Source organism: Lampris incognitus, chromosome 1 (assembly GCF_029633865.1).
Source record: "Lampris incognitus isolate fLamInc1 chromosome 1, fLamInc1.hap2, whole genome shotgun sequence".
Lineage (NCBI taxonomy): Eukaryota > Metazoa > Chordata > Actinopteri > Lampriformes > Lampridae > Lampris > Lampris incognitus.
The window spans coordinates 22,652,044-22,677,524 of NC_079211.1; the positions used below are offsets into that span (position 1 = coordinate 22,652,044).

The 25,481-nt window shown below is 41.5% G+C and overlaps 1 protein-coding gene across 1 annotated transcript; it reads right to left on the minus strand.

The window, feature by feature from the left end:
* Positions 1-143: 143 nt before the first annotated feature.
* On the minus strand, positions 144-25,481 carry kif3a (kinesin family member 3A). The gene is made up of 17 exons (XM_056285038.1): positions 25,337-25,481; positions 24,173-24,455; positions 23,663-23,807; positions 23,180-23,264; positions 22,816-22,921; positions 20,508-20,647; positions 20,168-20,365; positions 19,762-19,936; positions 19,514-19,612; positions 16,633-16,789; positions 14,708-14,888; positions 5,712-5,822; positions 4,838-4,963; positions 4,440-4,493; positions 3,509-3,577; positions 3,264-3,394; positions 144-1,357 (listed from the first exon to the last, which is right to left on the minus strand). Exons 1-17 carry the CDS (start codon positions 25,340-25,342, stop codon positions 1,309-1,311), a joined length of 2,115 nt encoding a protein of 704 aa, XP_056141013.1. The 5' UTR covers positions 25,343-25,481; the 3' UTR covers positions 144-1,308.

Consider the following 25,481-nt stretch of genomic DNA (forward strand, 5'->3'; position numbering starts at 1 on the left):
ACCTTATTTTTATAACCTTAGTTTTTCAAATATTACTGTCATGAGCCTCTTTTGACTCTATTGTGAAATTAAACAACGTAGAAAAAAGGCAGGGAGGATGTGTGATAAACTATGTAAAATAATTTAATAATTTAAAGTATACAGAGAGATAGCAGGTGGACGTAAACATTCGACATACAGTGTAATACAAAATTAAGTCAGCGCTCTTTCACTACAATATACCACGAAGATGAAATGAGCTCCATAAATAAAACACATCCTAGTGCATTATACAAAGGCATATACTATGTCTCAATAAGAGAAGTGTTAAGACATTTGAAATGGTTTAAAAGCTAAAAATTAACTGCTTAGTGTATCACATGCAAATGGTACTACTGTAGGAGCTGAATGGCATGCATGTCCTATCATTTTGACCAAAAAGAAAGCAAGTTTGACATTCAGTTTGATTACAATATTTGTAATTTGATTCCCCTATTTGAAATGCTTAATATTTGGGTAAATGATTACCAGTGTTCTAGCATACAACAAGACTCAATGGAAGAAGTTGAAGACCCCTCTTCGCTTTTTTTAACATGAAAAACAAGTGTTTAAGACTAAAGCTTGTGCCCAAAGTATATGTTTCTAACCTCAAGTTAATATGTTCACATTATTATGTTACTGTTATGATCATAAACTAATGAAGCAGAGTTAACTTAACATGAACAAGTTTCTCTGTAAGCCTGAAACCTCTTTAAAGCCCGTATAAGGCTTCATCTGTGATCATGCCCCCATGTGACAGGTTCGGTGTTTCAGGGATAGTCTGATAGCAATCAACAGTGAAACTCTGCTAGGGGTTTTTAGATCAGAAGTCCACAAAGTCATCCTCCCTTATCCTGTTATCTCTGTGAATTCTAGTTTTGGAAGCGTTGTTCATATTCACAAGTGCTGACCTGGCAGCCCAAAATCAGTGAAGTAACATAAATCTTGTTAGAGGTTTAGTTTCACCTTAATTTAAGAGGGCTGTAAAATAGCACAATTTCAAAACAGAGGCAGTCGCCACCAAAAAGTGTCCAAAGGCACCGTAAAGATGCTGACCATACTCAAACAAGACTTACATTATACAAACAACAAGTCTTTGTTGACCAAGAAGTCTGATCCTAAGGTGGATGCTCTGCAAAACATCTTCTTCACATTTAAGACCTTTTTGGCCATACAGTGTATTCAGATAATCTGTCAAATAAAGTTCAACAATAAAGTCTGTGGACTCCACAAAGGACTCCTTTTCCAAATGTAACATGTAAATTGCAGTCACCGTCTTCCGAACCAACTTCACTGCAGAAGAGATTCTAATACCGCCTCTGGCTTAGCAGATCTTTTCCTGTTTAAGAGATAATTGCATGATAAGCAGTATCATTCAACAAATTCAAGCAGCACCCAGCCAACAGTTCTGAGAATAACAGCATTTCATAGTAGATTAAATCATCACATTTAATATCAAGGCGCTATGACATCGACTAATTATATTCAGAAGCCTTGAATCTGCCCTGAATTTGACTGATTGCTAAGTAAGGGTAGTTTGAACATTTGACTCATTCTGCTGAACTATTAACTTGTACAGTGGTGCTTGAAAGTTTGCGAACGCTTTAGAATTTTCTATATTTCTGCATGAATATGACCTTAAACATCATCAGGTTTTAAGTCCTAAAAGAGAAACCAATTAAACAAATGAGACAAAAATATTATACTTGGTCATTTTTTATTGAGGAAAATGATCCAATATTACATATCTGTGAGTGGCAAAAGTATGTGAACCTCTACGATTAGCAGTTAATTTGAAGGTGAAATCAGAGTCTGGTGTTTTCCATCGATGGGATGACAATCAGGTGTGAGTGGGTGCCCTGTTTTATTTAAAGAACAGGGATCTATCAAAGTCTGATCTTCACAACACGTTTGTGGAAGTGTATTACGGCAAGAACAAAGGAGATTTTTGAGGACCTCAGAAAAAGCGTTGTTGATACTCATCAGGCTGGAAAAGGTTACAAAACCATCTCTAAAGAGTTTGGACTCCACTGATCCACAGTCAGACAGATTGTGTACAAATGGAGGAAATTCAAGACCATTGTTACCCTCCCAAGGAGTGGTCAACCATCAAAGATCACTCCCAAGAACAAGACATGTAATAGTCAGCCAGGTCACAAAGGAACCCAGGGTAACTTCTAAGCAACTAAAGGCCTCTCTCACATTGGCTAATGTTAATGCTCATGAGGCCACCGTCAGGAGAACACTGAACAACACTGGTGTGCATGGCAGGGCTAGAAAGGAGAAAGCCACTGCTCTCCAAAAAGAACATTGCTGCCCGTCTGCAGTTTGCTAAAGAACACATGGACAAGCCAGAAGACTATTGGAAAAATGTTTTGTGGACGGATGAGACCAAAATATAACTTGTTGGTTTAAATGAGAAGCGTTATGTTTGGAGAAAGGAAAACCTTGTCCTGTCTGTGAAACATGGTGGTGGTAGTATCATGGTTTGGCCGGTTTTGCTGCATCCGGGCCAGGATGGCTTGCCATCATTGATGGAACAATGAATTCTGAATTGTACCAGCAAATCCTTGAGAAAATGTCAGGACAACTGTCCGTGAACTGAATCTCAAGAGAATGTGGCAGCAAGTCAATGACCCTAAGCACACAAGTCGTTCTACCAAAGAATGGTTAAAGAAGAATAAAGTTAATGTTTTGGAATGGCCAAGTCAAAGTCCTGACCTTAATCCAATCAAAATGTTGTGGAAGGACCTGAAGTGAGCAGTTTGTGAGGAAACCCACAAACATCCCAGAGTTGAACCTGTTCTGTATGGAGGAATGGGCTAAAATTCCTCCAAACCGATGTGCAGTACTGATCAACAGTTACCATTAATGTTTAGTTGCAGTTATTGCTGCACGGGGGGGGGGGGGGCACACCAGATACTGAAAGCAAAGGTTCACATACTTTTGCCACTCACAGATATGTAATACTGGATCCCTTTCCTCAATAAATAAATGACCAAGTATAATATTTTTGTCTTATTTGTTTAATTGGGTTCTCTATCTACTTTTAGGACTTGTGTGAAAATCTGATGATGTTTTGGGTCATATTTATGCATAAATATAGAAAATATAGAAAGATAAATATAGGAACAAATATAGAAAGGGTTCACAAACTTTCAAGCACCGCTGTAGTTGGTATGAAACAAGTTTAACTGGTTGTGTGGCCCCAGGGAATTTGTGGCCTGCATAGACAATAGGTTTACCTCCGGCCAGTCTTGGGGCGGCCACTTTTGCTGCTTTTCGAGGTCCTTGGCCTCTCTAGTCTCATCAGTGATTGCCGCATGCTCTCCTCTGTGTACACCAAGTACACGTGAGACAGGTCTACTTCAAATGGCTATGTGGAGCAAAGGAAAGAAGATGAATAAAGAATTAAGAACGTAAAGGCATGTTGGGCCATCAAACAAGAACCAACTTCAGCTAGGACAAAAACGAAACCTTCAGCACTAACATCTTTTTCTTTCTTGTCTGGTGCAGGGGTCTGTTTTCTCATATTGTTGCCAGTGTATGCCACACATTTCTGAAAGACAAAAGTAAACATTTAAACAACAGTGCTTCTGAGTAATAGTCCATCCATCCATCCATTATCCGAACCACTTATCCTGCTCTTAGGGATGTTGGGATGCTGGAGCCTATCCTAGCAGTCATTGGGAAGCAGGCGGGGAGACACCCTGGACAGGGCCGACACACACAGACACACACACACACATTCATACCTAGGGACAATTTTGTATGGCCGATTCACCTGACCTGCATGTCTTTGGATAGTGGGAGGAAACCGGAGCCCCCGGAAGAAACCCACGCAGACATGGGAAGAACATACAAACTCCACACAGAGGATGACCCGGGACGACCCCCAAGGTTGGACTACCCCCAGGGCTCAAACCCAGGACCTTCTTGCTGTGAGGCAACCGTGCTAACCACTGCGCCACCGTGCAGTGGAGTTATAAAGTTTCTTTTATTAATCCCCTTGGGGAAACTCAGTTACTGAAAATTAACCCATCCTAGCTGTGATCTGTGTAGCTAGCAGCAATGGGCTGCTGCCTTCATGCTGCACCCGGGGGCCAACTCCAGTTGTTTTCCCATTGACTTGGTCAGGGGCACAGACGGGAGTATAAACCCTAACATGCATGTCTTTTTGATGGTAGGGGAAACCGGAGCACCCGGAGAAAACCCACCACAGACACGGGGAGAACATGCAAACGCCACACAGAGGACGACCTGATGACCCCCAAGGTTGGACAACCCCAGGGTTTGAACCCAGGACCTTCTTGCTTTGAGGCAACAGCGCTAACCACTGGGCCACCATGCTGCCCAAATACACATATTGTTTCTATTTTTCAAATCTTAGTATCAGGATTTACTACAAGAAAAGAGCTCACCAATTGCCATTCTCCAATATCTTCATTCCAGTGCACGTAATTCTCTATCATCTCCTACAAAAGAAAAAGAAAGGTCAATAATTGTAGCTTAGGGAGAGGCATGTTCCAGCTCACTGTTATTGAGCATTGTAGAAAAGAAGAGAAACATACACACGGAAGTGGTTATCCGTGGTACACAAGGTAAACAAAATAAGACAACGCATCAATAATTTAGAGACAGCAGTTTTTTTGATTGCTTTCAAGTTCTTTGTGTGAAAACGCCCAAACACAGCAGCTAAAAAAATAAAATAAATAAAAAATAGCAGAAATTGTGTCAATACAAAGTAACAAAAAAGAATGGGAAATATGTGGAATACTCAAAAGAGAGTCACAGACCCACATTTGTTTCAAGAACAGACCTGGTATTCCTGGGGAATGAAGTTGTCTATGATAAGCATCTGCAGCTGGAGCTCTCGACTCAGCTGGCGAATGTTCTCTGAGAGGCCCTCTCTCTCCCGGAGATGCTCTTGCTGCAGATCAGCCATCTTACAGACAGAAAAGAACACAAGAACCGCTGAAATATACAATCCTGAAGAACTTTTGTTTTTTGTGTCAGCACCTTCCCCACTGCTTTAATGAAGAATGTGGTTGGTGCTGGACTTTAGCTGTTGATGTTGGGAGTATCTATTGGTAAAGGTCTTCCATGAGCTGTCTGCTATATCTTCTTGTTGGCCACAACTCCACTTGTCCTTCAATCTCTTTATTCTCCCCTACTTGGCTGCCATCATGAAGATGTAAAACGTTATGTGCCAGATAATTTTTCCCAGGAAAAACCTACCTGACAGTGACCATTTAAATGAGCAGCTACAAAGGTTTTTATGATTTGGATATTGTGGACTAGCAATTTTCTTCTTCTATTGGTTTCATTTAATTTTCTATTCAAATAACAATATTTGTATGTAAATCTCCAGATCATGGCTTAAGTGACCCGTCTTAATTTCCCCCCCTACAACTTTTGATGTACTAATTAATCATTGGGGTGGCAGGGTGGCCCAGCAGCTGAGATCAAGGACAGGACTGTGTCTAATTTAACAAAACATCCGGATTTGCTGGGTGTAAGTGAAAGGCGACTTTTCATGCAAAGTCTCAAACCAATTAGGCAGTCTGATAGGGAGTTTAATTGACAAACCCAAGATTTGAATCCCACAAAAATCCCAGAATTTAATTGAGTTATACGTGGATATGCTCTAGCTGCCTCTTTCTTTGCCTTTTTTATTTACTTTATTTATTTACTTCTGATTTTGCAGCCATCAGCATGGTCCACACTTTCTTCAGTTTCTTTGTCTTTCCTTGGGCCTCCTCCTGAAGGCTGGTGTATTTCTCCTCAATGTCTAGACGCTCTTGCTGTTTCAAGAGAGCGCGAGAGAGAGAGAGAGAGAGAGAGAGAGAGAGAGAGAGAGAGAGAGAGAGAGAGAGAGAGAGAGAGAGAGAGAGAGAGAGAGAGAGAGAGAGAGAGAGAGAGAGAGAGAGAGAGAGACCAGATAGTCATTCTCTAAAATCACCTAATTCTATTCAGGGTAATGGGTGGTTGGAGGAAGGAAGGAAAAGTTAAAACAAACCACCGGATTCTGTGGCCATCAATGGTGAAAAATAAAGCACATCAAAGTATTTTCACCTGCAAATTAAAAGGGAAATTGCAATTCTTGTTTATTTTTATTTATTATGCCATACTGCCAAGCTCTATGTGACTTTACTGCAAACAGCCATTGGCATATCTTGAAATCATAGACTGCAGCTTTGTGACAGATTCTAACCACATGCTTCCCACCCACATTAAAGGAGTAGGTCGTCAGAAAGCAAACGTAGCTTAAATAAAACCAAGAATCATTTAGGTCAGAAGGTACCAGTGGGTGTATATGGCATCATATCCTGTAACCCATGATATATATAGTGGTAGAATTATTGTATTTCCCCATTATGACAGCTAATGTGTCATTTGGTACTAAGAAGGGCACTACTATGAGTGAGGAAGAGCAAGTGGTGGGCTTCCACCCATGAGGTATTTTTTTCCCATTTCGCATCATTCACAGGGTTTTTGTGTGGAACCTTATATTCCATTAATTACAGCTCAATCAAAATAAAAATATCCCATTCATACATCTGGTATTAATATGTAATCTGGATCCAGATTTGCTGGCACTTATCCCTAAAATACGCTGGTATTCTTGTAGTGTACTCATCCACTTATTTTTTGTTATGCAATGTAAAGCGAGTACATGAGTGCTGAAGTGGCTATTCTATCAACAATACACAGAAAGATAAACATGACACTTTCTTTGCCTTGGGAGTGGGTTAGTTTGTCCCAACTCTTTAACAGAAAAAAATAGGTTGTTCTTGCCAGTATCATGATTGCAATTGCTGTGAATGCTGCTACAGTGACTCGTTTACAGCTGATGAGTTAAAACAGTGACATCTGTTGGGAGTGCATCAAGCCAGAGACAAGGGGCTCTAAGCAGGTGGCCAATTGGGTGGCGCAGAGTTGCAACATGTTGGGCAATGACATTTCTACCCCCACGTATGACGAATAGGAGAATATATTCCGCTTCTTCAACTGAAAGAAAATCAGAAAATGCACAATGTGAACAAACCTTGGTATGTTAGAACACGAGATTTTTTTTTCCAACTACAACCATTTTTGTTCTGATTAAATACTTATAGATATGCAAATGCATTTTATAACAACCACACATAACTCTAGACAATGACTGAAATGCCTTGACGACTCTGCTAATTATAGATAGGCGATATCATCTAACAAAAAAGCAGGTCATAAAGCACTGCTTTTCCGGGATGCAGTCAGCAGCTGTAATATCTGGGCAAAACCCTCAAATTACTACAGATGTAGTCAGCTTTTCTTGTGCTCATATCTTGCACGTACGCAAATCAAAACACAAGTGTGCTGTTGAGTGCTGTCATTTTTCAGGTTTTCCATGACAATCCAGAGAGGTTATAGGATGTTCTAAAGCAGGGATGGGCAACATGATCCAGAAAGGGCAGGTGTGGGTGCAGGTCTTTGTGCCAACCAAGTAGTCACACACCTGGTTCTATTAGTCAACCAATAGTCTTTGCTAAGGACCTTGATTTGTAGACTCAGGCGTGTAACTGCTTGGTTGGAACAAGACTATTGGTTGACTAATAGAATCAGGTCTGTAACTGCTTGGTTGGACCAAAGACCTGCACCCACACCGGCCCTTTCTGGATCATGTTGCCCATCCCTGTTCTAAAGTGTGATCCTTACCTGACTGAGTTTAGCCAGACAACTTAGAAAGCCACTTTACTTTGTCATTGTAGATTACAACAAATTTGTTTTCTGCATTTAACCCATCCTATTGGATAGGAGCAGTGGGCAGCTGCAGCGCCTGGGGACCAACTCCAGTTCTTTTTCCTATTGCCTTGGTCAGGGGCACAGACAGGAGTATCAAACCTAACATGCATGTCTTTTTGATGGTAGGAGGAAACCCACGCAGACATGGGGAGAACATGCAAACTCCACACAGAAAGGACCTGGGATGGCCTGGGGTTCGAACCCAGGACCTTCTTGCTGTAAGGCAACAGTGCTAACCGCACCCCCCCCCCTTTTTTTTAGAAAGAAACTTCAACTGGCCAATAAGTCACGAAATTCCTTAAAGGGAAAATTCACTGAGTTTCTCCCTTATCTCTGTCTATCTGCGACAGGGATAGCACATGAAAAACACCTGCAGTTGCTCTTGATCACTTCTGCATCTCTGGAGCAGTAGTCGAAGAGTTTTTTTGTGCTCGCCAAGTATCGCATCGTGACAACATTTTGCAGCCGGATAAACTACAGCCTAGCAGGTTTTCTAATACTCTAATCTACTCTAAACAAGCTGTTCAAAGAACACATCCTCATTCTCCTGACTAAGCTATGTTTCCTTTGGTGTAAATGATGCCCCACAACACTAGCACAGAGGATTTTACGGACGACGATAGAGAAGCTCACAGGCAATGCATTCTGGTATGTGTACGCGCTATGGGAAAGACTCCATGAGCAGGACAACACCGAATTCTCTGTCAATATAGTACACAGTGAGGACTTTATTGCTTACAGGGTTCGACATTAACCATGGCCCGATGGCCCGTGGCCATAAAAAGTTACTCTGTGGCCACCATATATTCCCAGTAAGTGGCCCCCTGTAGCCACCAAGTCAAGGTTAAATAATAATTTAAAAAAATACCCACTGCCCTTCGCAAACGCAATGTCACAGTTCCACAAACACCCCGATTCATTCGCACCTTTTAATTCAACATTCTACGAAAACAGCTAACAATAACTTAATTTTACTCGTCGCCGGCTAGCTGCCGATAAGTCGGGGCTGCTGAAGTATGGGTTTACTAAGCCTAACATTACTCGAGCTGCGAACATGATCCCTACAGAAGAACCAGAAACATAAAAGGTGGACTATGAAAAACGGAACGGCAACGAAAATTTAGGAGTGAATGGAAGCAAGAGTTTAAGTGGCTAGACTATGACACATCTAAGAACGTAATATACTGCGGTGTGCCGCCAGGTTCCTCAACAAGCCGAGAAGTCTAGCTAATTTTTCATCGGATACAATGCGTTCAGGAAACACCACATCACAAGTCATGGAAAAAGTGGACAACACTTAAGGTGCACAGTTGCACACCTTGCAGTTACATCGCCTGAAAATACACCCATGGGGAGACAAATACGTCAAATGGAGAGTGGATAACGGGAGAAAATTATTAAAAATTTCAACATCACATACTACTCTGTATGCAAGGTTCAGCGTTTTCGGTTTTTAACCGATTTTCACCGAAAAATATCCAGATTTTTTTAAAAAGGTTTAAACTGATTTTCACCCGGATTTTACGTTTCCACGGATCCAAAAGTTGTTCCTTTTCGTATGAGGTTATGTAACAGTGTCCTCTTGTGGCGAAATTCGGCATGCTGGATGGCTTTGAAAAATATAAACCGAAAACGTTGAGCCTTGTCTGTGCGTAACGAAATCGCATTCAGTGCTTTCCCTGAGCTTATCGAACTCCATATCAAGAACGGCATGGACATGGTGCATGGATATGCAAACGACAAAGCCATAGTAAGGTGGGTTGGTTTAATTCTAATCTAGCTAGCTAGGTAGCTGGTTAGGTTTATATGCTGCAAATTAACGTAGTGCTAATGCTACTAAGTAGAGCAGCTACCTAAATTTATTGGATAAATAATGTAACGTTAGCTACTCTTCATCAGCAGTAGGCTACTGTTGGCTAGCTCATGTAGCATATTTTCTGTTTGTATTGCAGCTAGTTGTTCATAGTTAATGGTGTCAACATTGTTATCAGCACTTTACTGCTGTAGATTCATTCCCCACATCTACAATGACATCTGAGAACCAACACTGGAGAAGCTGTGCCAAGCCCGCTATATTTCGATTCTTGTGGATTATAATTCTACTGCTTTTTGTAATGTTTTTATTGCACACATGACTGACGCCGGGACAACGCTGGGAGGGAGGGAGCAATCAAGCGAGAGAGTGTATAAGGCAGAGGGATGCGAAAAAGACTGAACTAAAGCTGTGAGAGAATATATGTACCATATGTTTAAAAAAAAACTTGAGTTTTCAGTTTAAATTATTATAAAAAAATATTCATTCTACCCATGTATTTTGACAATTTTGGCTACAGTTAGAAGTGTGTTATAGGTTTTCTACTGCTTTTTGTAATGTTTTTATTGCAGACATGACTGACAGGCACAATGCTGGGAGGGAGGGAGGGAGGCAGGGATGGAGGGAGTGAGAGAGCGCGTGTATGAGGCAGAGGCATGGAGGGGGGTGCGAAAAAGAGACTGTGAACTAAGAGAGAGAGAACATGTATGTATGTATGTTTACAAATGAACTTGAGTTTTCAATTTAAATAAATCTACACATATATTTTCGTAATGTGTGTGTGTGTGGTGCTAGTGTGTGTGTGTGTTAGTTAGTGTAGATAGCGGGACCGAAAACTAAAGCATTTATGATCCTAATTCTTTTTGGAGGTGGTAGGTATTGTCTCAGAGAGTAAGGGAAAAATCCCAGAAAATTAAAATTATGCACAATTATGCATAAATATGCAAAATATTCATTTTTCTAAAAATGGCTAAAAACCACTTTTCTCGGCATTTCAGATGATTCTGAGCATCGTTGATTTTTTTTCTGGGACTTCGAAATGTTTTGGCATTATGCAAAATAAATGCATTTTTGCAAAAATGCACTTATGATCCTAATTTTTTTTGGAGGTGGTAGGTATTGTTCCAGAGAGGACCAGAAAAATAGCAGAAAATTAAAATAATTATGCAAAATATGCATTTTCTAAAAATGGCTAAAAACCACTTTTTTCGGCATTTCAGATGATTCCGAGCATTTGGGGGGAGGGTGTTGGAGTGGGGGGGGGTTTAGGGGCAGGGGGAGGCGGTTAGCTGGCAGGATGAAGAGGAGGGAGATTTAGACGGGCGGATAACCAAACCGCTACATCGTAGCAGGGTTCTTCTAGTAGTTATATATTTTCATCTTGTTGATGTCTTTTTGTTTGTTGACGTGTCACAGTGTTAAGTTGTGTTAAATTGCCTTTTCTGTGTTTTTACATTTGGGCCACCAAAAATGTACTTTGGCCACCAAATTTAGGGGCTTGGTGGCCCATGGGGCCAGTGCTTAAAATATTAGCATCTACAGTGCATCCGGAAAGTATTCACACCCCTTCACTTTCCCCACATTTTGTTATGTTACAGCCTTATTCCAAAATAGATTAAATTCTTTTTTTTCTCATCAATCTACATACAATACCCCATAATGACAAAGCGAAAAAGGTTTTGTAGAAATGTTTCCAAATTTATTAAAAATAAAAAACTGAAATATTGCATATACATAAATATTCACACCCTTTATTCAGTACTTGGTTGAGGCACCCTTGGCAGCGATTACAGCCGCAAGTCTTCTTGGGTACGAAGCTACAAGCTTGGCACACCTATATTTGGGGTATTTCTCCCATTCTTCTCTGCAGATCCTCTCGAGCTCTGTAAGGTTAGATGGGGAGCATCGCTGCAAAGCTATTTTCAGGTCTTTCCAGAGATGTTCAATGGGGTTCAAGTCTGGGTTCTGGCTGGGCCACTCAAGGACATTCACAGACTTGTTCCGAAGCCACTCCTTCGTTGTCTTGGCTATGTGCTTAGGGTCGTTGTCGTGTTGAAAGGTAAACCTTTGCCCCAGTCTGAGGTCCTGAGCGCTCTGGAGCAGGTTTACATCAAGGATCTCTCTGTACTTTGCTCCATTCATCTTTCCCTTGATCCTGACTAGTCTCCCAGTTCCTGCCGCTGAAAAACATCCCCACAGCATGAGGCTGCCACCACCATGCTTCACTGTAGGGATGGTATTAGCAAGGTGATGAGAGGTGCCTGGTTTCCTCCAGACGTGGCATTTGACATTCAGGCCAAAGAGTTCAATCTTGGTTTCATCAGACCTGAGAATCTTGTTTCTCATGGTCTGAGAGTCCTTTAGGTGCTTTCTGGCAAACTCCAAGCGGGCTGTCATGTGCCTTTTACTGAGCAGAGGCTTCCGTCTGGCCACTCTACCATAAAGGCCTGATTGGTAGAGTGCTGAAGAGGTGGTTGTCCTTCTGGAAGGTTCTCCCATCTCCACAGAGGAATGCTGGAGCTCTGTCAGAGTGACCATCGGGTTCTTGGTCACCTCCCTGACCAAGGCCCTTCTCCCCTGATTGCTCAGTTTGGCTGGGCGGCTAGCTCTAGGAAGAGTCCTGGTTGATCCAAACTTCTTCCATTTACGAATGTATGAGACCACTGTGCTCTTCGGGACCTTCAAAGCTGTAGAAATTTTTTTGTACCCTTCCCCATATCTGTCTCGGAGGTCCACAGACAATTCCTTTGACTTCATGGCTTGGTTTCTGCTCTGACATGCACTGTCAACAGTGGGACCTTATATAGGCAATTGTGTGCCTTTCCAAATCATGTCCAATCAATTGAATTTACTACAGGTGGACTCCAATCAAGATGTAGAAACATCTCAAGGATGATCAGTGGAAACAGGATGAACCTGAGCTCAATTTTGAGTGTCATAGCAAAGGGTGTGAATACTTATGTACATGCAATATTTCAGTTTTTTATTTTTAATAAATTTGCAAAAATTTCTACAAAACCTTATTCACTTTGTCATTATGGGGTATTGTGTGTAGATTGATGAGAAAAAAAAGGAATTTAATCCATTTTGGAATAAGGCTGTAACATAACAAAATGTGGGGAAAGTGAAGGGGTGTGAATACTTTCCGGATGCACTGCATCCCCGGCTTAAATCCACTACATTAAAGGACTTCACGATAATGGATAAAAAATGATAATGGGGCGACAGAGCCTTCTCCATTAGCTTCCCCCTCACTCTGGAACTCTGTCCCCGAATATAGGGCTGGGTGATATGGACAAAATCACATATCACAATATTTTTGGACCAAATACCTTGATATCTATATTGTGACAATATTGTAGAGATGACTATTGGTGTTTTCACTAGACATTTACACAATCATATTTTTGAGAAATAATCATCAGTAATGCCAATATAATAACTAAGTGAGTAAAGGCAAATAATAGAACAGCTAAAACAGTCTGGTAAGTTCGTAAAATTACATCACTTTACTGAAATGCAGCCTTTAAAACCAACAAAGACAACAATTATGCCATATCACGATATTACGATATTCAAAATCTCAGACGATATCTAAAATCCCAGATGATATCTAGCCTCATATCACAATATCAATATAATATCACTATACTGCCCAATCCTACCCAAACACATCAGAGACTGCACCGATCTGTCAAACATTCAAATCATTAATGAAAACTCATCTTTTTAGAATTGCTTTTAATATGAGATTAATGTTGTGTGTTGCTTTTATGTTTGGTTTTACGTATGTAAAGTGTCTGTGTACCTTGAAAAATGCTCAAAAAATGAAATATTTATTATTATAATCCTGATTATTTTGATCAATATTGAGATCACGATTAATTATGATTATTTGTTGGTTTTAGGGACAACATATTTTTATTGCACTTTCACATTTCAATAAACAGAGCACTGCTTTCACTTCCATGTTTCTTTACATCAAAATAAGACTGATTCTTATTCACCTAAATTCAGTGCACCTCCTAGAAGCAAAATCTAAATAAAATGGTACCAAAACATTTTACCCAAAATTAAATCAACAGAGCACTGCTTTCAGTTTCATGTTGTGCTACATTCCTGCTAATTAACAAATCCTTTTTTTTCAGGTGGTTGAACAGGTTAATTTTGTTGCTTTGCGGCACAGACACAATTCTAAAGCTCTCTTTGCAAATGATTTGTTCTTGGTTAACATCACTTGCCCTAAATCCGAAATACTTCCAAACAACGGATGATGATTCGTTTCGAGGGACTAGCTCTTCACTTCACTGGACTGGGAGGAATAGCGTGATCCTCCTCCCACATGCTACATCCCCCTGGTGAAACGCCTCACTGTCAGGTGAAAAGACGCAGCTGGTGACTCCACATGTATCGGAGGAAGCATGCGGTAGTCTGCAGCCCTTCCCAGATCAGCAGAGGGGGTTGAACAGCGACCGGGATGGCTTCGAAGAGTGGGGTAATTGGCCAAATACAACTGGGGAGAAAAAAAAAGGGGGGGGGGGGAGCCCACACACACAAAAAAAAAAAAATATAGCGTTTTTTCCGAAACCGTCAATGGTGTTATAAGTGCTCCACTAACGAGGAGCAGAATATCAACACAGATACAGGAAAAAAAAAAGTTTTAAATGCATAGCAGTACAAGCTAGTTTCATGCGTCACGCACTCATCAGCTGCTAATGCAGCAACTTCACTTATATTGGAGTATTATTTGACCACGAGTATCTATACTTTGATTCAAGTAATGGAGTTGTGTACTTTGTCCACCTCTGCCGATTGCACATGCACAAAATCATCGGTGGAATTTACCTAAACCATAATTCTTTGATTTAAAGCATTTTTTTCTGAATAGACAGTTTGTTACATTGTAGCAGAATGCTTTCCACTCTCTCCCTTTTCTCATTTAATGTGTCGTTAATGATGAAGATAAACATGGCTATGGCCAGCACACAGTTACAGCTAACACTGTACTTGTCATGTTGTAATAGGTTGAATTTTTGCCCTATTGTGAACCAGCATTCAATTTCTGTTCTGGTTGCCTTTTGGGATCCTCACCTCTTTCTCCTCAAGTTCTTTGCGGAGCTGCTCAGCCCTCCTGCGGCGTTCCTCGAGCTCATTGTTGGACTCCTGCAGGAGTTTCTCCTGCTCCTCAGCCTTAGCCAGGAGGTCCACTCCACCCACAATCACTTTCTTCTCTAGAGCAGACAACTTCTCAAGCAGAAGATGGTGTTCCTGCCTGAGGAAGGTCAAACACAGACAGAAAATCAAATGAGAAACTATACAGCCCATTAGAGAGAGGAAGTGGGTGGGAGGCAGTTTACCCCACAGAGGCATCCAGTGACTGGGTCACAACACATCTAACATTACAATTTATAGCCAAGATTTGACTTTGCAGGTGACATTTTCAAGAAGGTTTTGGACTTTAATATCTGGCTACCTGATCCAGTCGGAACCATCACAGTTATTTCAGCATTTAGTTTTTACAAACCAAACTACCGTATTTCCCAGACTACAAGTTGCACCGGAGTTTAAGTTGCACTCAGCAAAAAAACATGTTGTTGCAACGGAAAAAAAAAACATATATAAGTCACTTCGGTGTATAAGTCACATTTATACGGTGGTACAGTATTTTCAATTCAGTCACAAACAGTACCATCTAGTGGCCATAGTTGAACTGCTGTGTATTTGTCCGATAAAATTTCAGCATATGAGTCATATTGGAATATAAGTCGCAGAAATAGCGAGATGAGTAAAAAAAACACCAACTTATAGCCCGGGAAATAGGTAATATAAGACTTGTTTTACTCACGTAGTGCTAGCTGGTGCACAGTACAAATCTGATTAGAGTCCAGCAATACCCGATGAAAGTTAAAAATCAAAGAAGGAAAAAAAAAAACATCGAGCGTGGTGAAAAAAAAAAAGGTGGGTTCTGGGATGCCCCAGTGGCTCACCTGGTAGAATGCGTACCACATAAGGCTGAGTCCTTACCACAGCAGCCTGGGTTCCAATCCGGCCTAGGCCAATTGCTGTATGTCATCTCCTCTCTCTCCCCTGGCTTTCCTATTTCTCTCTCGACTACCGCTATCAAATGAAGGCAGAAAATGTCAACAAAAAAAAAAAACAAAAAAAAAACTTTAAAAAAAAAGAAAAAAGTGGGTTCTGTGGTAGCATGAAAGCTTGGAATGTCAAACGCAAATTTGGTTGTGAGAAATTTTTGTCTTTGAAATACCACGGCTTCAGGTGTCCAGGTAGCGTGGCAGTCTATTCCGTTGTCTTCCAACATGGGGATCGCTGGATCAAATCTCCGTGTTATCTCCGGCTTGGTCGGGCGTCCTACAGACACAATTGGCCGTGTCTGCGGGTGGGAAGGTGGATGTGGGTGTGTGTCCTGGTCGCTGCACTAACGCCTCCTCTGGTCAGTCGGGGCGCCTGTTTGGGGGGGGGGTGAACTGGGGGGAGTGGCGTGATCCTCCCACACACTACATCCCTTTGGTGAAACTCCTTACTGTCAGGTGAAAAGAAGCAGCTGGCAACTCCATGTGTATCAGAGAAGATATGTGGTAGTCTGCAGCCCTCCCAGGATCAGCAGAGGGGATGGAGCAGCGACCAGGACAGCTCAGAAGAGTGGGGTAATTGGCCATATACAATTGGGGGGAAAATCCAAAAAAAAGAAAGAAAAAGAAATACCATGGCTTTCAAGTGTGATAAGCTAAAAGTGTGTGATCCCCAAATCCAACTAATCGTTATGTTGTGTAACAGTATGATAAAATAGAAGTTGTGGTAAGTGTGATGCCAAATCTTTTACACAATCTGTTACATATTCAAAAAATGTATCATCTTATTGGAAACATTGGCATACACTTCTGTACTTCTACACACCAAGGAAGTTAAAGATGACTCGTATAATCGTGATCAAAACTCTTGCCTATTCAAATCAACCACTTAAAGAACTTGGGTCTCTGAACTTGTTAAGGACTCACTGGGCTTTCAGAAGGTCCTTTTCCCTCTTCTCCAGCTCAGCCCTTGCCTTGTTCCTCTCCTCTTCCTCCATGTCCAGCTTGGCTTCCAGGGCCTTCCTCTCCTCTTCAATCTTAGCCTGCATCTCCACCATCTTGTCTGGGGAAACCTTCTTCTTCCCTTCAGAGAGAAGTGGCACAAATGCTTTTAATAGATAACCCACTTTTAGATACACGTTCTCCTGGTGAATATGGAGTGGTGTATCATTTAGGATGATAATAAAATTACTTATACATTTATCTACATTTTAGGCATCTTAAAAAGCTGCTTTTAATCATTTCAACTAAACTTATCACAAAAAGTAAGGAAATTTGTGTTTGGTAGATTATTTCTTTGTTGTAACAATGCTTCTTGGCAATAAATCTCATATCAGGCACCTGATTGTCAGCACCTGGGGTACCAGAAGCTCAAAACAAGAGTCAATAGCAACAGCAAAACAAGCCATTTGGCATTGGCAGAGAAGATTTGGAAAAATTTTCATGGGGGCAACCCACATACTCAGCTCTGCTGCTCATCCCACAAATGCATGTTCCTTACAAATGTGGCGCCATTCAAAAGGGAAATAAACAGGCTTTCCAACGGTATAAGATTTATTGCCAAGAAGCATTGTTACAACAAAGAAATAATCTACCAAACACAAATTTCCTTACTTTTTGTGCTAAGTATATATGTTGTTGCTTTCTATAGGAATATGATTTACCATGGGAACTTGAGAAATAACTTTAATCCCTGTAGTTAGTATTTAATTTCTGTGTATTAGTTTAGCTAAAGGTTGTTAAATCAATGCAATGAGTTTTATCATGAAATTACTTGTTAATACGGAGTATCATATCAATATGGGTAAAAGTTAAGGCTTTTTCCAGATATCCATAAGCTCCATGTAAGGTTTTCTTTGTGACAAGGTAGTTAAGAGAATGGAAATGAGGAAATGATGACTGTGGAAGTCAGACATACATGGGAGGATGTTACCACTGTTAATACCTATTCAAAAATAGCTTTACTTTTTGCCCTCTCTGACCAGAGTTAGTGTTATAGCTTTTGCAATACACTATGGTAATTTTGGTAAAATTTGCAAGCGCAGACGATCTACAGGAAAGTCAGGAGCATGATTCTTACACCAACCTCTTTCTTCTTGAATTAAGAGGTGTGTAGCAGTTCAGACAGGCGGCATTTCGCAACCGGCGGAACAGAGAGAAAGACAAAGAGCAACACATTACGGAGTGACCTGGAAAGTCTTATGACTTCTACATGTGTAAAGTGGAACAATGGATAGTAGATGGATGGGAAATGGGAGAAAGAAAGGGAGGCAGAAGTATAAACATGGAAGGAAGAGCGGTGGCAATAAAAGTGACACAAGAATGGCATTGAAAGTGATGGTGAGAAAATAGGGAAAAGACATGATGCTGGAAAATGAGAAATTATAGCTGCAACAATGTTACATGATGTACCCAGGATCTAACTTGTTTTGTGTTTTCAAGAAGCAGAATGACTTGTATATAAAAGAGTATGGTGGACTTGGAGGCTGAAACTGAGAATATTAATGGGCACAACATGCAGAAGTAGGCCAAGTGTGAGTGCAGTGGTCACTTAGGTCATACAAAGTAAAAGGAGAGAAAGACACACAGATGGGCTTCAGAAAGAGTCAACCTTCCGGGGAGAATCTATATTCCATAGGTAATAAAATTTCTGTTGGGATTCTGTGCTCCTAATAATTGGAGCTACTGCCCAACTTCAGGTATCTCCATATCACTTCAGACATCCTTGTGAAACCTGTCCCCAGCACACCACCAACCGACTTTTTGCAAATATATTTATGCACACTTGATAATACTTGAGCCATGAAGAAGGAGGGATGTGGTCAGTAGATACAGGGGTGACTGCGGCTGTGTTACTACTGTGGGAGTGGTCGAGGGTTAAATTTGACATGGGGGAAGCAAGGTAAGCTGGTGGTTGGGTGGGTCGGTAGAGCAGGGGGCTGCTCCCACTCACTAGTCTGAGGTTTGTCCTCAGTGGGCTGTGGCACTGAGGAAGAGCAAGCAGAGTCTGAGCTACTGCTGCTGCTGCTACTGCCTGGAAGAGAAACAGAGGAAGCACCACACCCACCACAGCAAACATAGAGTAAGACAGAGGCAGAGGCAGAAAGAGATGCTTGTGGAGCTATGGGTTGACAGACACCACACTTGGGTACCTTGGAACAAAAATTAAGAGCTTCAAGTAAGCTTAACTTGTTCGGTTGATTTGAGCCAATTAAACATGGATGCACAAAATCAAACTGCAGATACAGCAGCACACTATATTCCAAGATTTCAAATGGTTTGAATTTCAATAACTCAAATGGTAGCTTATTACCAAAATACTGAAAAGAAACTAGAAACTGCAAAAGGCAATATAAGAAGACCTTAGAAATTGTTTGTGAAAAACGCTTTCAACACAGGTTCTATTTTTACATGTCTGGAGTTTCATGATGTATACTTCTTAACAACTAATGCTTTCCAGAGTAAGACAATAAAAGCAAAAGTTGACAGAATGGGGGAACTCTGAAGGAAAAGCCGGGTTTTGTTAATTACAGCCTGATAATAAACAGTATTGAGTCTAAACAAACTTCATAAGAACCTAAGTGTGATAATTATTTCGAAATGCTGACTCATGCTGAGCAGAACAGGAAAAAGGTCTGTACCCATCACTTAAGATACCTGCATAATGACAGTTGACTGCAACAATTTATGTGGCTTTTTTTTCTTTCTTTTTTTACAGGGCCGACAATCCGCTTTGCATCAAAGGAAGAGACATTTGCTTTGATGATGCCTCGAAACTTCATTGTGTGTGCAAAACATTAATTCTTACCTCTTCTTCTCTTTCGGCCTTCTCCCGTCTCCCCTCCTTCCTCATCACCTTCATCCATCTCTTCTGATCCACTGCCCTCTGATCCAGAGATTTCCTCCCCTATGATGGCAGAATGCAGTGCAGTTGAATTTTTCACTACCATATCAAAACTCAGAGAGTCTTCTATATTAGAAAACTGTTGAACTGAATTATTGTTTTAATAGTGCTTTCACAAGCCAATGGGATGATCGAAATAAATAACTGGCTACCTTCTTCTAGTTTCTTCTTCAGCTCCTCAATCTCCTTCTGAAACTGGCGCAGCAGGGCATCTTTAGGGTCTTCATTGATCCTGGCTTTGTTCTTGATGTTCTTGGCTCGATTAGCATAGCGCAGGGTGCTGATGGTTTCATCATAGTTATAGTCTGCTGGGCCTATATTTGCACACTAGTAGAAAATTGTGGCAAAACATTTGATGGTACAATCAAGAAAGGAAAAAAAATATATCCCCATTTACTGCAATTTCATGGTTTGGAGTAAGTAATGAGAGCATTTCTTTTTTGGAATGATTATTAATGTAAGTATTTATGGTTTAGAGTATTTCAAATATGACACAAATTAAAACGAGAATCACAAGTGCATTTCTACTACTGTCAGCTACTAAGCCATTCATTGTACCATCATGGTCTTGGAGTTTCCTCCGAGGGAATCCTGCAGCAGGCGGGTGAGTTTAGAGTTCCTGTAGGGCACATGTGTACTCTTTCCATCCACCAGAGCAGAGATGACATTACCCAGGGTTGACAGAGATAGATTGATCTTTGTTGCCTCTTTTAAACGCTGCCCTGTGGCTCCAGTCTTTCCCTGCCTCTCAGAGCCCTGGATATGGGAAAAGTTAAATGTAGCAAGCAGATGGATGAAGTGTGATAAGTGGTAAGATTCATTTCCTGGTAGGATATGCTTGATTTTTTCTTCTTCTTAGAAATACTGATACTTCTATTCTGAAACCAGTGGATCTTACCGCAAGATCAACCAGATGAAGTTTGCCCATGCGAACATGTTGATTTCCATCAACACCTTTCTCACTGCACTCAATAGTGATGGTGAAAATGGCGTGGGAGCGAGAACTGTGCTCGTTCATGTTGGTGGCACCAACAGAGCCTTTACATAAAGAAAGAACACTTAGGACATGTTAAAGTAATTAAATCTATTATATATAAATCAACTTAAAGATCTCCTAAGAGCATTAATGTGCACTACTTAAATGTGCATTTTGTAGTTTCTTGATTTATTTTCAAGTAATTTTTTTTTATTTACTGTAGGCATTTCCTTTACTTGAGGAACAAAATCTGATAAGGGTTCACTTCTAACTAAACTTTTTGCGTAAAGAAATCTAACAGTGAGCTTATTAGCTGTGCAATATTTCTGCTGAAAACTGATAGACTTAATCCAAACTCTGCTGCCTTGTGCTAGTGACCTTGGTGCAAGTGAGATAGAGGGCACGTTTCTCCCCCTAGTTTCCAAATATCTTATAGACATTCATTCATTCATCTTCAGCCGCTTCTCCGGGGTAGGGTCGCGGTGGCAACAAGCTAAGTAGGGCAGTTCAGAAGTCCCTCTCCCCAGTAACGCCCTCCAGCTCCTCCTGGGGGATCCCAAGGCGTTCCCGAGCCAGATTGGACATGCAGTCCCTCCAGTGAGTTCTGGGTCTACCCCGGGGTCTCCTCCCAGTTGGCTGTACCTGGTAAACCTCCAAAGGAAGACGCCCAGGAGGCATCCTAATCAGATGCCCGAACCACCCAACTGGCTCCTTTCGATGCAAAGGAGTTCCGGCTCTACTCCGAGCTCCCCCCAAATGTCCGAGCTCCTCACCCTATCTCTAAGGCTGAGCCCTGACACCCTACGGGGGAACCTCATTTCAGCCGCTTGTATCAGCGATCTCACCCTTTCGGTCACTACCCAAAGCTCATGACCATAGGTGAGGGTTGGAATGAAGATTGACTGGTAAATTAAGAGCTTTGCCTTCCAGCTCAGCTCCCTCTTCACCACAACGGTCTGGTACAATGTCCGCATTACTGCTGATGCTGCACCAATCCACAGATCAATCTCCCACTCCATCCTACCCTCAATCGTGAACAAGACCCCGAGATACTTGAACTCCTTCACTTCAGGCAACAACTCATCCCCAACCCACAGGGAGCAAGCCACCGTTTTCCGGTAGAGAACCATGGCCTCAGACTTGGGAGCTGCTGACCCTCATCCCAGCCATTTCACACTCAGCTGCAAACCACCCCAGTGCACGCTGGAGGTCATGTTCTGATGAAGCCAACAAAACCACATCATCTGAGAAGAGCAGAGATGCAATTCTGAGGTTCCCAAAATGGACACACTCCTCAACTTGGCTGCGCCTTGAGATCCTGTCCATGAATATCACAAACAGAATCAGAGACAAGGGACAACCTTGGCGGAGTCTGACACCTACCGAAAATGTGTTTGACTTTGTGCCGAGAATGCGGACACAGCTCTCACTTTGGTTATACAAGGCCTGGATGGCTTGTAGCAACTGCCCCGGTACCCCATACTTCTCCGCAGTACCCCCCACAGAGTAACCCGGGGTACACGGTCATAAGCCTTCTTCAAGCCCACAAAACGCATGTAGACTGGCTGGTCAAACTCCCATACCCCCCTCAGCACTTCCGCAAGGGTAAAGAGTTAGTCCGTTGTTCCACAGCCAGGACGGAATCCGCATTGTTCCTCCTGGATCCGAGGTTCAACAGTCAGTTGGAGCCGCCTTTCCAGCACCCTAGAATAGACTTTCCTAGGGAGGCTGAGCAATATGATGCCCCGATAATTGCAGCACACCCTCCGGTCCCCCTTTTTAAATATGGGAACCATCACTCCAGTCTGCCATTCCACAGGTACTATCCCTGACCTCCATGCGACACTGAAGAGGCGTGTCAACCAAGACAGCCCAACAATGTCCAGAGCCTTCAGCATCTCAAGGCGAATCTCATCCACACCCGGCGCCTTGCCACCGAGGAGCTTTATAACTACTTCAGAAACCTCTGCCAGGGATATGGGTGCGGCTTCCCCTGAGTCTTCAGACTCTACCTCCTCCACTAAGGACGTGTTAGCCGGGTTCAGGAGCTCCTCAAAGTGTTCTTTGCACCGCTCCATCTCATAGACAGATAATCTCAATTACATATTAACTCTGAAACTTGTACGAAAGTATGAAACTATTATTTCAAAAAGTGTATTGCTTTTGAAAAAAATCATCAAATTCACGTTTTAATTTTAGTCCAATTTAATAGTAACATAATAGTGCTTACGATTTTTGTGCCCCAGCGTCATGATTCTGTCCATGTCATCAGCATTGTTCACCACATAACCAGAGAGGTCTTTGATATATACACCAACATCAGGTCTTTCTTTCACCTGCCATGGAACAAATTGACCAGATAAAGAACATAAATGCTTTTGGGTTTTTTTTTAAATTCACATAACCATGGTAATGGTGGCTTTATTGTAAATTCTGGATGCCTTCAGAGGCTTCATAGGTTTTGCGGAGGAAAATGACTGTAGCATCTTTTCGTGACAAACTTGTATAAACCCATCATTCCAGTGTGTCAAATACTTTTTTTTTTTGAAATGCTGATGTTTGAGGTGTGATGTTTCATTTAAACATCCTCTCACCTCTAGCCTTTGCATCTGGTCCTTGCCCAACAAGTCCCGCACTTCCTCATTGTAAATCTCAAGGTATGACACACGAACCAAAAACCTGTAGGGGTGATTATTTGCATGTCATTGATTGTGTGCATGTCATTTCAGATAAATGGACAAGTAAAATCATAAACTGTAACAATAGCATTTACATGTGCTATGTATATGATTTTGGCTTTCCTAAATCATATTACCTTATAAATATTGGAAGGAGTTGCTGAACAGAAGCAACTGAAACTAAATAAACAACCCCCCCCATTGGCCATTGCTTAATTCACACTTCCGAGTGAAAGATGTCAAGATTCAAGTAGAATGACACATAAACACCCTTAAAAAAGATCCAAAGATTATTTCTTACAGATACATTTTTGCAACGATAAACTGTTAACAGTGCCATGTGGCACTTAGAGAATCAGAAATAAGGCTGTTTTGTTAAATGTCTGCCTTTTCTCTTACCGGGTGTCTCCCTCTGCTTTGGCAATATGACCAAACACATGAGCGAAGGAGTTAGGGATTATCCCTCTGAGTTCTGGCACTGCCCGAACACCCTCCATGGTAAATGTTTTTCCAGTACCAGTCTGCCCATATGCAAAGATAGTGCCTGAAACAGAGGACAATGCTTAGTACTGAACCATCAATACTAACATGTATAATGAAATAATATATATACATACACGCACGCGCGCGCGCGCACGCACACGCGTTGTAATATCATTACTATCATAGCTTTGAGTGGCTGTTGCGGCTAGAAAAGCGCTATAAAAATGCAACTTGATTGATTGATCATATAAGCTTGGATATATTTTCAATAAGACTACTGTATGTATGAGCAATCCTGTACGAGTTTATTGAATATAACCATGAGCAGATGAGATCACTTCTGTGCTGAATCAGATTTTACTGTAACAGTCATTAGTAATGCCACGAAGGGAGGACATTCAAGTACTGTGTGACACTTGAGTTTACCATTGTAACCCTCTAAAACTGAATCAATGATTGGACGAGCTGTGAGATTGTAAACATCCAGCTGTTTGCTGTCAGGACCAAACACGGTGTCAAAGGTGAAGGTCTTGGGAGGCTCATGGGGAGTTTCCAGCTTGTTCACTGTTATGGTCCCTCGGATCTCATCCACAATGACGGCCTGTTTGTGGCCCATCATTTTCTCTTTCTGGTTGAGTGGACGACATCTCACCACCACTTTGACATTATCACTTATCTCCAGCTTTTCGGGTTTATCAAGCTTATTGCTCTGCAAAGAAAAATGTTATCACAGACATTGTCATTATCCTGCAACTGTAATGTCACCACCTGACTGATTACACTGCTAGGGAGTGGATAAATTAGCTAGAGCAGTGGTTCTCAGTGTGGTCCTTGGGAACCCCCAATAATGCTGACCTTCTATTGTGCCAGGTAGTGAATTAAATGTACCTGTTGTGCCATGTATTCCAGCCTCCAACCAGGGGTTTTTTAGATCTGGAACAGGTGACTAAAATGAACAACCAGGTAGACTGGAAAAGCACCAGCACTGGTGGTACCTGGGGAGTGAACTGAGAACCACTGCACTTGTCCAATCAACCAATCAATCAATCTTTATTCATGTAGCACATTTAGTTAATTAAAATGTCATTCACTCTGTATTGAGTTTAAGTGTACAGATAAAAAAACAAGGTAATGATAAAGTAGAACACCTTAAGTATGACTTTAAACGAGAGAGGTAAATGTATAAACAACAGAATGAATATACAAATGTCGTTAATCGGTTCCAGCTACAGCGAAGTTAGAAAGGCTTGGCCAAGTAGTGATAATAATAATAAGCTTTATCAATTGCTGGCTCACTCGCTACGTTGCTAAGCAAGTAAAAAGCTAACAGAGTACTGTTGACGTTAACTGGCTAGCACATCACACGGACAACGGAACATTTGACAAACATCTAGCCTAAATTTATATAACCTAAAGATTGTGCAAAATTAAAAAAGCGGTCACTACAGAAAACGGGGGGTCAAATTGGAAAATACGTTCGATGGCTGCCAACCAGTTCGCTAACCAGTTAGCATCAATTCATTGAAATCGGAGGAAGGGAGTGACCCCCTTGGCTAACAAACAAAACAAAATAGAGGCTTGGGGACTTACCGGCATGTTAAAACTTCGGAAAAAACAGTACTGCCTGTTATTCTTGAAAAAGCGAAGGAGTTAAGATTTTGGGTTTTCATATAATCAGAACGACATAAATAGCAGCGCAGTACCCATATCATCATCCAGGACAGAGATTGCTGTC

Excerpts from the sequence above, each read along its gene's own strand:
- kif3a (XM_056285038.1), bottom strand. Across the intron at positions 19,613-19,761 it reads GAAGAAGAAACTAGAAGAAG|GGGAGGAAATCTCTGGATCA; the intron begins GTAGCCAGTTAT and ends CTGCCATCATAG. Across the intron at positions 4,494-4,837 it reads TCATTCCCCAGGAATACCAG|GAGATGATAGAGAATTACGT; the intron begins GTCTGTTCTTGA and ends TTTCTTTTGTAG.